Source organism: Cebus imitator, unplaced genomic scaffold, assembly GCF_001604975.1.
Source record: "Cebus imitator isolate Cc_AM_T3 unplaced genomic scaffold, Cebus_imitator-1.0 Scaffold170, whole genome shotgun sequence".
NCBI classification, from domain to species: Eukaryota; Metazoa; Chordata; class Mammalia; order Primates; family Cebidae; genus Cebus; species Cebus imitator.
In genome coordinates this window covers 2,600,032-2,611,680 of record NW_016107485.1, presented here as the reverse complement: position 1 = coordinate 2,611,680, position 11,649 = coordinate 2,600,032, and the positions used below count along the sequence as shown (strand labels likewise).

Below are 11,649 nucleotides of genomic sequence, written 5' to 3'. Positions count from 1 at the left end.
TAAAGAAAAGGAGAAAAATAGAAAGTGTTCGTTCAGTAAATGTTAGCTGTGATTATAACATGATCATCAGTGTATTTAGCCCTTCAAAAATACTCAATGACTGCTTATGTGTCAAACACTGGGAAAGTTTAACACTTAAACAACTAGCTGTAATTGGTATATTAATATTGGAAGTATTAATAAAGTATACTGGGAACTGGTCTACACATTATACAGGAGGAGATCTTATATTAAAGGGGTCTTGAAGTTTGGAGAAGGAGCAGGGGAGGTTATTGCAACAAGGAAAACAGTAGAAACAAAGAAATGCCTGTAAATTAGATGAGCATGGTGTGTTTGTGGCCTGGATCACTATAGACTAATGCAGATAGAGCTTTAAGAGCAAGGAGGAATGGGAGATGAGAATGGGTGGAACACAGCATTTGTGACTGCATAATCAGTATAACTGTTGTGTTTGGATATCACCAGCCCTTAACCTATGGAAGAAGTCAAGAAGACAAGAGCTGCAATTTAGGATTTAGGTAGAAGTCTATAAAGATATGGGGGATGCAATGTTGACTTCTAGTCTTTTTTTCTTTTCTCTTTTTTTTTTCCAGGGGGTGGGGGGTTTGACAGTGTCTTCCTCTGTTACCCAGGCTGGAGTACAGTGGCACAATCATGGTTTACTGCTGCTGCCTCTAACTTCTGGACTCAAGTGATCTTCCCACTTCAGCCTCCTAAGTATGTGGTACTAGAGGCATGCACCACTGTACTCAGCTAATTTTTTTTTGGTCCAGGCTGGTCTGGAACCCCTAGGCTCAAGTGATTCTCCCACCTTGGTCTCCCAAAGCCTTAGGATTACAGGTGTGAGCCCCCATGCGCAGCCAATTCTAGCATTTTACAAAAAATTGCTTAGAGGTGATTTCTGGTGTCCTCGAGAATTATTTGAATTATCTTAATTTTTAGCACTGATATTTATAACAGAATAAGGTCCTTCTGACTTTTTTTAGATGCCTTTCCAGCCACAGTGGCTCATGCCCGTAATCCCATCACTTTGGGAGGCTGAGGCGGGCGGATCACCTGAGGTCAGAAGTTCAAGACCAGCCTGACCAACATGGAGAACACCCATCTCTACTAAAAATACAAAATTAGCCAGGCGTAGTGGCACATGCCTGTAATCCCACCTACTCAGGAGCCTGAGGCAGGAGAATTGCTTGAACCCGGGAGGCAGAGGTTGTAGAGAGCTGAGATCACACCGTTGCACTCCAGCCTGGGCAACAAGAATGAAACTCTGTCTCAAAATAAATAAATGAATAAATAAAAGATAGTTTTCATTGCCATATCATCCAAAAGAATGCCAATATTCTCAGTGATTTTGGGGGATGGGAGAGGCAATGGAAGATGACTCACGGGATTAAGGGAATCAGATGATTTAAAGAATCTTGCTCTATCAAAGTTGTTCACAGCCTAAAAATATTTGATGAATGTAGGTATGTTCAAAGCCTTCTAATTCTCCAAAGCAGTGCTGCTGAGAATATGCATCTCTCAGAAGGCAGTGGATCCCAAAGACCAATATGGGATGTTTTACCTAAAAGACAAAAATTGTACATTGGGCTTTAGGACTCATGAAACCCTTGCCTGTTTCAGACGCTGACCGGAAAGGAAATTGAGATTGACATTGAACCTACAGATAAGGTGATGCATGCCCAACTTCTTTTCATATACTTCTTGCCATGTATATTTGTTTGCGTATGCTTATAAATTTGGCCCTTTTGCTCTCATGCTGTCTGCATAGCCCTTGTTCTTTCCATTTCCATGGTCCTACCCTTGAGCAGCTTCTGACTACTTGTCTCTCTAAAGGTGGAGCGAATCAAGGAGCGTGTGGAGGAGAAAGAGGGAATCCCCCCACAACAGCAGAGGCTCATCTACAGTGGCAAACAGATGTGAGTTTGGAGTGAGAATGACAGCATGGCAATCTTCTGTGAAGATGAGAGGGGCCACATACTGAGGTGGATCAGGCCTGCCTTTTGTTTTTGGTGCCTTAGAGCCTTTGGCAATCTGGTGAAGCCTCTAAGCCCCTTCTCAGAATAAGATTTTTTCAGGCATGAAACAAAATATATAGAATTACAAAGAAAACTAATTATATTGAAATACAATTATCAAAATACTAAAACAAATTTGTGATATAGTAATATATGTGCTTTTTTATGAACACATGAGATCTAATAGCAGGTCTAATATGACCATAATTTTGAAATATTTTCAAGATACCTACAAATAATTATGATATGAAAATAGCTAATTTCTATTGTTAACAAGTTAATATATTGCTAATATTACTGTGGTTCTTGGCATATGTTTAAAGTTAGAAGAAATGTTAAATTTTAGTTGTGGGTTAGTAAAAATAAAGATGAGATTTTTTTTTCCTCATTCAAGTTCACAGACCCCAAAAGAGATCCATGAAATTTAGGTTAAGAACTCCTGTTCTGGCTAGGTGTGGTGTGGCTCACGCCTGTAATCCCAGCACATTGGGAGGCTGATGGGGGCGGATCACCTGAGGTCAGGAGTTCGAGATCAGCCTGGCCAACGTGGCGAAACCCTCTCTCTACTAAAAATACCAAAATTAGTCGAGTGTAATGGTGGGTACCTGTAATCCTAGATACTCAGGAGGCTGAGGCAGGAGAATCACTTGAACCCAGGAGGCAGAGGCTGCAGTGAGCCAAGACTGCACCACTGCACTCTAGCCTAAGTGACAGAGACTCTGTCTCAAAAACAAAATAAAACAAAAAAACTGTTCTAAGGCATTTTTTTTTTTTGGCTTCCTTTTCCTGCAGGAATGATGAGAAGACAGCAGCTGATTACAAGATTTTAGGTGGTTCAGTCCTCCACCTCGTGTTGGCTCTGAGAGGGGGAAGTGGTGTTAGGCAGTGATGGACCCTCCATTTTACCTCCTTACCCTGTCGCTCATAATGAGGCATCATATATCCTCTCACCGTCTGGGACACAAGAGCCACTGCCCCCTCCCCTGGATGCTCAGTAATGTATGTCTACTGGTGGGAGACTATGAGGACCCCAGGCTGCAGTATTCCTGGCCCAGAGGGCCCTTGCTGGCTATTGGGTGTTAGTTTGCAGTCCTGTGTGCTTCCCTCTCTTATGGCTGTGTCCCTGGTTGTCAATAAAATATTTCCTGGCCTCCTGGAATCTTTCTTCTGTTGCACAAGCTGACTGAAATAAAAATGGACCTAATGCTCACTCAGTTATAACAGGCTGAAGGAGCAGGACAATGGAAGGGATGGTATTCTTAGAGGGATTATGAGACTCTAGGAAAGCCTACTTAGTGGTTTGCTGGAGCCAGTTCCTAGTGACTCAAGAGAGCCAATTATTGGCAGCTCTTTCCAATGCTATTAAGCGACTTCATGATGGTAGCTTGAAGTTGGCCATTGTAGGATTATTTACAGAAATTGGCAAACAATACAGATCAGTTCCTCCCCACAAACATCTACCAGTGTAGTGCTGACATGGATGGTGGAAACATTAGGAGAGTGAATTCTCTGATTGTTGCTTTAGTGGACATTCAGGCCTGGTTGGAGAAAGCCGTCAAGGGTTTGGCTGACACTGCACTCTGGATGGAATATTACTGAGGGTTTTGGGTTCTACACTATGGAGAGGTTGATAATGGAGAAAGATTGAGTGGCAAGCTGTGATGTATCACTTGGTCTCGAGAAGAGGCAGGTGCTAGAAGAAAATGCTTCCCTTCTTCCCTGGCTTTATAGAATCCGGCAAGGCTGGATGGAGTAGGGAAGTAGAGAGGATGCCTGTGGCCAAATGCCTTGGAGAGACTTGACTGCTACGGTTGAGTGTGTGGTCGTGTTGGTATCCTACTGCAATCCTCATCTCTGCCCAGCATCAGAGGGCGCTCTTGCGCCGTCTCCAGGCTGACGACGCTCTGAGTGGCGACTCTAGTTGCCATTTGTCTATGGCAGGCCGGGTAGCTGTGGTAGCTGCCGGAGTTGCCGCTGTCTCTACGGCCCTGGGTGAAGCTCTACCTCTGCACAACGCCTGCGGTGCGGGTCATGGCGCGGCTACCGAAGCTGGCCGTCTTTGATTTGGGTGAGGGACGGTAAGGGGAGAAGTTCGTAAGGCGCTCTCCTTTTCCACATCCCTAACTGCAGCTCTCGAGTCCCTGGGCCCCCCACCCCCAGGCTGAACCTTCCCTCTCCGTCCTCTTGCAGATTACACTCTATGGCCTTTCTGGGTCGACACGCACGTAGACCCCCCCTTTCACAAGAGCAGGTGAGGTAGGGACATGGAGGACTGGGGCGAGATGGGGCCTGGCCAGGGCTGAGTGTACTCTTGCCCTCTCCAGTGATGGAACTGTACGAGATAGGCGGGGCCAAGACGTCCGACTGTACCCAGAGGTGCCTGAGGTCCTAAAACGATTGCAGAGCCTTGGGGTGCCCGGTGCAGCTGCTTCACGGTAAGGAAAGCAAATGACAAAAACTGATAGTGTAATGCCGAAGGGTACATGCATGAGACTTACGGCGAAACCCCTGGGCTACAAAAATAGGGGCGGTGCAAGTTTGCAAGTATTTGCATATTTTTTCTCCTTGTGTGCTCTCCTGTGCCTTTTAATTATTAAAATGTGGGGCCGGATGCAGTGACTCATACCTGTAATCCCAGCACTTTGGGAGGCCTAGGCGGGAGGATCACTTGAACCCAAATTCCTGAACCCAGGAATTTGAGACCAGCCTAGGCAATAGAGGGAGACCCCATCTTTACCAAAAACAAAATTGTGGTGGCATGTACCTGTAGTCCCAGTTACTTGGGAGGCTGAGGTGAGAGGTTCGCTTGAGCCTAGGAGGTTGTGACAGCAGTGAGCCATGATTGGGCCACTGTACTCCAGTCTGGGTGACAGAGCTAGACCCCGTCTCAAAACAAAAACTAAAACATTGGCTCAGTACCAGCTGTGTCAAACAGGAAGGCAGTGGAGTTAAACAGAGGCTGAGGATGCCTGTCCATCCTGGAAAAAACAGCAAGTTGATTTCCCCTGCTTATACTTATTAACTTTGCTTAATAAGTTAATGTAGCCCTGGCCCTTCACTTTGCTAATCCCATCTTTCACACCGTTTTGCAGGACAGGTGAGATAGAAGGGGCCAACCAGCTACTGGAGCTCTTTGACCTCATCAGGTACTTTGTTCATCGGGAAATCTATCCAGGCAGCAAAGTCACACACTTTGAGAGGTATGTGGAGATAAGGGAGGAACAGGGTGAGAAAGTACCAGAGAGGCTTGGGGAACCAAAATACTAGCTTGGTTACCCCTGCCCTATCTTGCACAGGTTACAGCAGAAGACTGGAATTCCTTTCTCCCAGATGATCTTCTTTGATGATGAGAGGCGGAATATTGTAGATGTCAGCAAACTGGGTACTGAGCTATGAGGACAGCCATTTGGGGTCCCTAGGAGGGATTAGATACATACAGGATGGATAGTTTGCCCTGTAGGTGGCACCCCCAAAGGTCAGAGTAATAATGTGGAGCCCTGAAAGCCTGATGAAATGTGACTTATTATCTTTCTAGGTGTTACCTGCATTCACATCCAGAATGGAATGAATCTTCAAACTCTAAGTCAAGGGTTAGAGACATTTGCAAAGGCCCAAAATGGGCCTTGAGGTCCAGCCTTGAGGATGAGGCTCCTTTGAGGCCTAAACTGAAAGTAAATCAAGAAGGCATTTTCAGGTGCATTTGTAATTTATTAAAGTTCATCTGTGTGTGACAGAAGAGATTTTGCCAACAGTGTGGGTAGTTTCTATTTTTCTAGCCTGTGAACTGGGGCTGGTTGTCCTGAGGTGCAGAGAGCAGAATATGAGACATTAGATTGCATCAGGTTTGCCATCTAAACTTAGGGCAACCCCAAGTGCTTGAACCCATCCCATTACCATTTTCCTTAGTTCTGTAAAGAGCATGAAGAGTTTTCCCACTGACCCCACACATTGATGTGCCATCACACTGCACATTTCCCTCAGGAGAATAAGCATATACTCGGGTGGAGACAGAACTGCCTTTTTATGTAATAGAAAATGATGCGGCCGCTTTAAGAGGATCACGTCGGTCTGGGCTGATGGCTTGGGTCACGTGATAGCGGTGGTCTGGTTTGCGCCTCTTGATGATGTAGCCGCGGCGCCCTAAGGCGGGATTGGGCAAGGCTGGTCCCTGTGTGATGAAACATCATCCTCCCAGGAGCAAGGCGGAAGTCTGGAGGACGCCGAGTGGCGGAGGCGGGAAAGGCGATGAGTGGTCTCGGCAGGCTCCTCGGGAAGGGTGAGCCGGGGTGGGACTGGCCAGCTAGGACGCGCTGGCTGGTGCTGAGGAAGAGGAGACCCCGGCGAAATTTGGCCGGACCGCTGCACCGGGGTTGGAAACTCGGGAGACAGGCTGGAAAACCCCGGCCGATGGCGGAGCAAGGCTCATCGCAGGTGCCAGAAGGCACACCTTATCAGGGCGCCTTGTTCCCATCCGCCGTCCTTCCCCGCTCTCAGAGGGGAGAACTCAAGATCCGGGAGGGGACTTGAGGGCGTGGCAATCGTGCCGGCTCCCATTGTTCAGGCTTGAAGACGAGTTTCCTGCTGTCTTCAGCCCTCTCCAAAACCTTGTTCTAAAATACTTTGTGCTGGGCAAGAGGGATCTAAGGTGAAGAAAAAATACTGCCTTCTTGGTTGGATGTGGTGGCTCCTTCTTGTAATCCCAGCACTTTGGGAGGCAGAGGCAGGTGGATCATGAGGTTAGGAGTTCGAGATCAGCCTGGCCAATATGATGAAACCCCATCTCTACTAAAAATACAAAAATTAGCCAGGCATGGTGGTGTGTGCCTGTAGACCCAGCTACTCGGGAGGCTGAGGCAGGAGAATCACTTGAACTTGGGAGGCGGAGGTTTCAGTGAGCCGAGATTGCCCCACTGTACTCTGGTCTGGGCAATAGAGTAGGACTTCATCTCAGAAAAAAAAAGAAAAAGAAAAGGCAGCTAGGAATAGTAAAAAGAATATTGGTTTTAGAACTGTTACTGCCACATTTTGATTCCTGCACAATCTCTTACTAGTTGTGATTTTTAACATCTTTGTGGTTGTTTTCACATTTGGAAAGTGAAGAGATAGCACATTCATTGTAGAGGTTTGGGGATTAGCCATAACACAGTCCGGTGCCTAGCACATACTATGCATTCAATGATTGGTGGCTAATATTTTTCCTTCACAAAATTTGGGCCTACTTCATTGGACTCTTCAGGGAAGAAGGAGAAGGGGCCAACCCCTGAAGAAGCAATACAGAAACTGAAGGAGACAGAGAAGATACTGATCAAGAAACAGGAATTTCTGGAGCAGAAGATTCAGCAGGAGCTACAAACAGCCAAGAAGTATGGGACCAAGAATAAGAGAGGTAATGAGGGAAAGGAGCCTATGGGGAGGGCCCAGATGGGAAGCAGGTGCTTCTGACTCTTGATGTTCAGGGTGTGGGTTGGGTCAGCCGCCCTACAGGCTTTGCGGAGAAAGAAAAGATTGGAACAGCAGCTGGCACAAACTGACGGGACGTTATCCACCCTGGAGTTTCAGCGTGAGGCCATTGAGAATGCCACCACCAATGCAGAAGTTCTTCGTACCATGGAGCTTGCTGCCCGAGGCATGAAGAAGGCCTACCAGGACATGTGGGTATGGGGGGAGGGGTGGAGGGGCCCAGGCACTGGGAAGAGTGGCTTGCTACCATACTTTAAAGCCTCTCAGAATATGGATTTACAGTACGGATGTTTGTGATGGCTAGACCTTTGTCTGCCTCCTTGTTTCCTATAAGATTCTTTCGCTGGCTGGGGCATTCTAGGGAGGAAAGATGTCTCCTCTAATTATTTTTTTGTTTTGTTTCTTTTTTTTGGAGATAGAGTTTCATTTTGTTGCCCAGGCTGGAGTGCAGTGGCACAATCTCGGCTCACTGCAACCTCCACCTCCCGGGTTCAAGTGTTTCTCCTGCCTTACCCTCCTGAGTAGCTGGGATTACAGGTGGGAGCCACCATGCCCAGCTCATTTTTATATTTTTAGTAGAAATCGGGTTTCGTCATTTTGGCCAGGCTGGTCTTGAACTCCTGACCTCAGGTGATCCACCTGCCTGGGCGTCCCAAAATTCTGGAATTACAAGCAGGAGCCACCATGCCCAGCCACCTTTTCTAATTCTTTCTTTCTTTTTTTCTTTTTCTTTCTTTCTTTCTTTCTCATATCTGCAACATTTATTTTTTAAAGGAATGGATTTTGAGAGAAAACAATGTGGCACAGAAATATGGAACAGAAAATAAATACAAATGTAGGCTATTTTGCTAATTGTTTTTATAACCACAACAAACTAGTACAGAGAATGCCCTGTACAAAACACAAAGTTTCAAATATTAAGGTGTTCCCTTAGCAAGGCTGAAAATTTCAGTCTCTGGTATTTGGAATTTAGGCTGCAGTCCTTGTTTTTGGATGGATCACTGGGTGTGTGGCACAGTCCATGCTTTTGGTTTTTTTTTAAATGAGACAGAGTCTCACTCTGTTGCCCAGGCTGGAGTACGGTGGCCTGATCTCAGCTCACTGCAACCTCCACCTCCCAGGTTAGTGATTCTCCTGCCTCAGCCTCCCGAGTAGCTGGAATTACAGGTGCACACCACCACTCCTGGCTAATTTTTGTATTTTTAGTAGAGACAAGGTTTCACCATTTTGGCTAGGCTGGTCTCGAATTCCTGACCTCAGGTGATCCGCCCGCCTCGGCCTTCCAGAGCGCTGGGATTACAGGTATAAGCCACTGCGCCTGGCTGCCTTCTCTGATTCTTAAAGATCCTTCAGGAGCCGGGCACGGTGGCTCAAGCCTGTAATCCCAGCACTTTGGGAGGCGGAGGCGGGTGGATCACGAGGTCAAGAGATCAAGACCATCCTGGTCAACATGGTGAAACCCTGTCTCTACCAAAAACTACAAAAAATTAGCTGGGCATGGTGGCGCGTGCCTGTAGTCCCAGCTACTCAGGAGGCTGAGGCAGGAGAATTGCCTGAACCCAGGAGGCGGAGGTTGCAGTGAGCCGAGATCGCGCCATTGCACTCCAGCCTGGGTAACGAGCGAAACTCCATCTCAAAAAAAAAAAAAAAAAAATCCTTCAGGAAAGAGAATGTAGCCTGTCCTCTCCAGTGTGGCTCCTTACTATTTCTTAGCCCAGACTTGTGTCTTTGCAATTTTCCAGAGATCTCTTCTACTTAATAGGTATGGGCTTATCAGTGTGACCCTACAAGGCAGGAAGGGTTTCATTCACATTAGATGAGAAAGTCAAGGGGGCATCATTTTCTGATTTCTTAGCTGTCTATCTCATTCTCAGGGACATTGACAAAGTAGATGAACTGATGGCTGACATCACAGAACAACAGGAGGTGGCCCAGCAGATCTCAGATGCCATTTCTCGGCCTGTGGGCTTTGGAGATGATGTGGATGAGGTGATTAGGGGTGAGGGGTAAGGGAATATTGGAGTAAGTATGGGACTAGCCAGAAGGAACACCCAAGAGAGGCTCTTGGAGCAGGTTTGGGAGGGACCTTCAAAAGTGGTATGTTTTTGGAGGTAGAAGTTTTTTTCTTCATCTTGAATGGTCTTGTTTTCCCCATCCAGGATGAACTGCTGGAGGAACTAGAGGAGCTAGAGCAAGAGGAATTGGCTCAGGAGTTGCTAAATGTGGGCGACAAGAAGGAAGAACCCCCAGTCAAATTGCCTAGTATACCTTCTACACATCTGCCAGCAGGGCCAGGTATGCAGGGTTCTTCTGTTGTCTTGAGGACTTAAGAGGGTGGGAGAGATATGAGGAAAGATTATTCTTCATCTATGCTGTCTCAAAGGAACCATACAGAAAGGGCTGCTGGTACAGTTGTGCAGGTTGTGAACTGCATACAGGCACCTACCTAGCCTGTGCTCCACTCAGCAAACTGTGCACCCTGGTTTAAGGCTGCAAATGGCAGGAGCAAGAGGCACCATTTTTCTAATTTGCACAAAGGTGCTGTGGGATTGAACAGCAGCCTAACAAGCAGAATGACCACACCTTTAGGGTTTTTGCTGGGGAGAGACAATTCAGCAGACTCTGAATGTCATAGCAGGGGATGGTTGGAATTGCTGAGACCTTAATGCTTCTCCTTTCTTTTCTCTGGGTATCTCTGTCCTCAAAGCTCCCAAAGCGGATGAAGATGAAGAAGCACTAAAGCAGTTGGCTGAGTGGGTATCTTGATAAGTTTGGGCTCGTCTTCCTAACGCTACCTTTATTGGTCCTTTTTCCTTAAGTGCCAAGTACTGAGCTAAAGGAGGATAACTTTTTGGGGAAGTCCCGTTAAAGGTGGTAGTGTGACCCTGCCTGAAAAAGGGTCTTTTGCCCTCCCAGCCCTGGCTCAAATCTGAAGAAGGATCTTGCTCCAGGAGGAGCCGCTGGGCTGCCTTCTTTTTGATAGCAGTTATAATGTCCTTGTTCCCAATAAAATTGGACAGACAGAATCTTAGTGTCTATACTACCTTATTAACCTCTGAAGCTCTCCCCCGGCCCTTGTCCTCAAGAGCCTTATTTCAAGCAATGAATAATTAGAACAAAAAAGGGGGTTTGAAACAGAACAAATGGGCATTCCTAATATCTCAACTTATGTTCCAGGCAAGCACTGTTTCATCTTTGAAGTTGGTTTGTCCTAGAGTTGCCCATTTGCTGAGGTTGAAGAAACTGCTGTCTACCACTTACCTTAGAACCATGTGGAGGCATCTCTGAGTCTCCCCTCATTGCTTTCCCCTTGTCATGCCTCTGCCAAGACAGTCCCACATTCCTTTTACAAAGCCCATTTTCAAGGAAAAGGAGGGAGAATACCATGGAAGGAGCAAGTAGCTTTACTACTTGGAATGGAAGGAGCAAGTAGCTTTCCTTTATCCAGAGTCCATAGTTAGTAGCTTTCACTACTGGAAGGGTTCATTTGAATTCTGAGTCTGGGAGCAATAGTGTGAGGAGCTTTGTCTCCCTGCTATTGTTTCAGTAGTGGTTAAGATGACACTGGAGGAGGGAAAAGGAACCAAAGTACTTCATACACCTGAATGCCTATTTCTTTTCTGTTTTTTTGTTTTTGTTTTTTTGAGACAGAGGTTCATTTAGTCACCTAGGCTGGAGTGCAGTGGTGCGATCTCGGCTCACTGCACCCCCCGTCTCCCAGGTTCAAGAGATTCTTGTGCCTCAGCGGGGCACCACCATGTCCGGCTAATTTTTGTATTTTTAGTACAGCCATGTTGAACAGACTGGTCTTGAACTCTTGACCTCAAGTAATCTGCCCGCCTCGCCCTCCCAAAGTGCTGGGATTAGAGGCGTGAGCCACTGCACCCAGCTCGAATACCCATTTCTAAAAGAACTAACAGTGCCATCACTTTGGACTATAGACAGGCAGAACCATAATCAAAGTGGAGCAACCAGGGCTTTTGCCCCACCACTTAAGCATTTAAACAGCACAAAGGTGTAAAATAATGAGCATATACTGAGATGAATAATAAAGCATCCCAGCCGGGCGCGGTGGCTCAAGCCTGTAATCCCAGCACTTTGGGAGGCCGAGGCGGGTGGATCACGAGGTCAAGAGATCGAGACCATCCTGGTCAACATGGTGAAACCCCGT

At 46.7% G+C, this 11,649-nt stretch overlaps 3 protein-coding genes across 5 annotated transcripts in view; all 3 read left to right on the top strand.

The window, feature by feature from the left end:
• Positions 1 to 3,177, top strand: part of NEDD8 (NEDD8 ubiquitin like modifier) — an 11,020-nt gene extending 7,843 nt beyond the window's left edge. Inside the window, exons 2-4 of the mRNA XM_017544723.2 lie at positions 1,624 to 1,671; positions 1,837 to 1,919; positions 2,811 to 3,177. Of these exons, the coding sequence (XP_017400212.1) occupies positions 1,624 to 1,671; positions 1,837 to 1,919; positions 2,811 to 2,907 (228 nt within the window). The 3' untranslated portion in view covers positions 2,908 to 3,177. The remainder of the gene's footprint in view (positions 1 to 1,623; positions 1,672 to 1,836; positions 1,920 to 2,810) is intronic.
• Positions 3,178 to 3,929: 752 nt separating this feature from the next.
• On the top strand, positions 3,930 to 10,504 carry MDP1 (magnesium dependent phosphatase 1). Of its 3 annotated transcripts, none has more exons than XM_037744351.1 (11): positions 3,930 to 4,086; positions 4,209 to 4,269; positions 4,343 to 4,453; positions 5,111 to 5,218; positions 5,315 to 5,400; positions 5,554 to 5,712; positions 7,255 to 7,404; positions 7,492 to 7,673; positions 9,353 to 9,467; positions 9,638 to 9,773; positions 10,186 to 10,504. In XM_037744351.1, the coding sequence occupies exons 1-6, from the start codon at positions 4,050 to 4,052 to the stop codon at positions 5,643 to 5,645; spliced, it is 495 nt and encodes a 164-aa protein (XP_037600279.1). In that variant the 5' UTR covers positions 3,930 to 4,049; the 3' UTR covers positions 5,646 to 5,712; positions 7,255 to 7,404; positions 7,492 to 7,673; positions 9,353 to 9,467; positions 9,638 to 9,773; positions 10,186 to 10,504. The 3 variants fall into 3 exon arrangements, with proteins under 3 accessions (XP_037600279.1, XP_017400209.1, XP_017400208.1); XM_017544720.2 differs by having other exon boundaries at positions 7,475 to 7,669; XM_017544719.2 differs by having other exon boundaries at positions 5,554 to 6,294.
• Positions 5,876 to 10,504, top strand: CHMP4A (charged multivesicular body protein 4A). The gene is made up of 6 exons (XM_017544717.2): positions 5,876 to 6,294; positions 7,255 to 7,404; positions 7,492 to 7,669; positions 9,353 to 9,467; positions 9,638 to 9,773; positions 10,186 to 10,504. The coding sequence occupies exons 1-6, from the start codon at positions 6,264 to 6,266 to the stop codon at positions 10,242 to 10,244; spliced, it is 669 nt and encodes a 222-aa protein (XP_017400206.2). The 5' UTR covers positions 5,876 to 6,263; the 3' UTR covers positions 10,245 to 10,504.
• Positions 10,505 to 11,649: the final 1,145 nt, after the last annotated feature.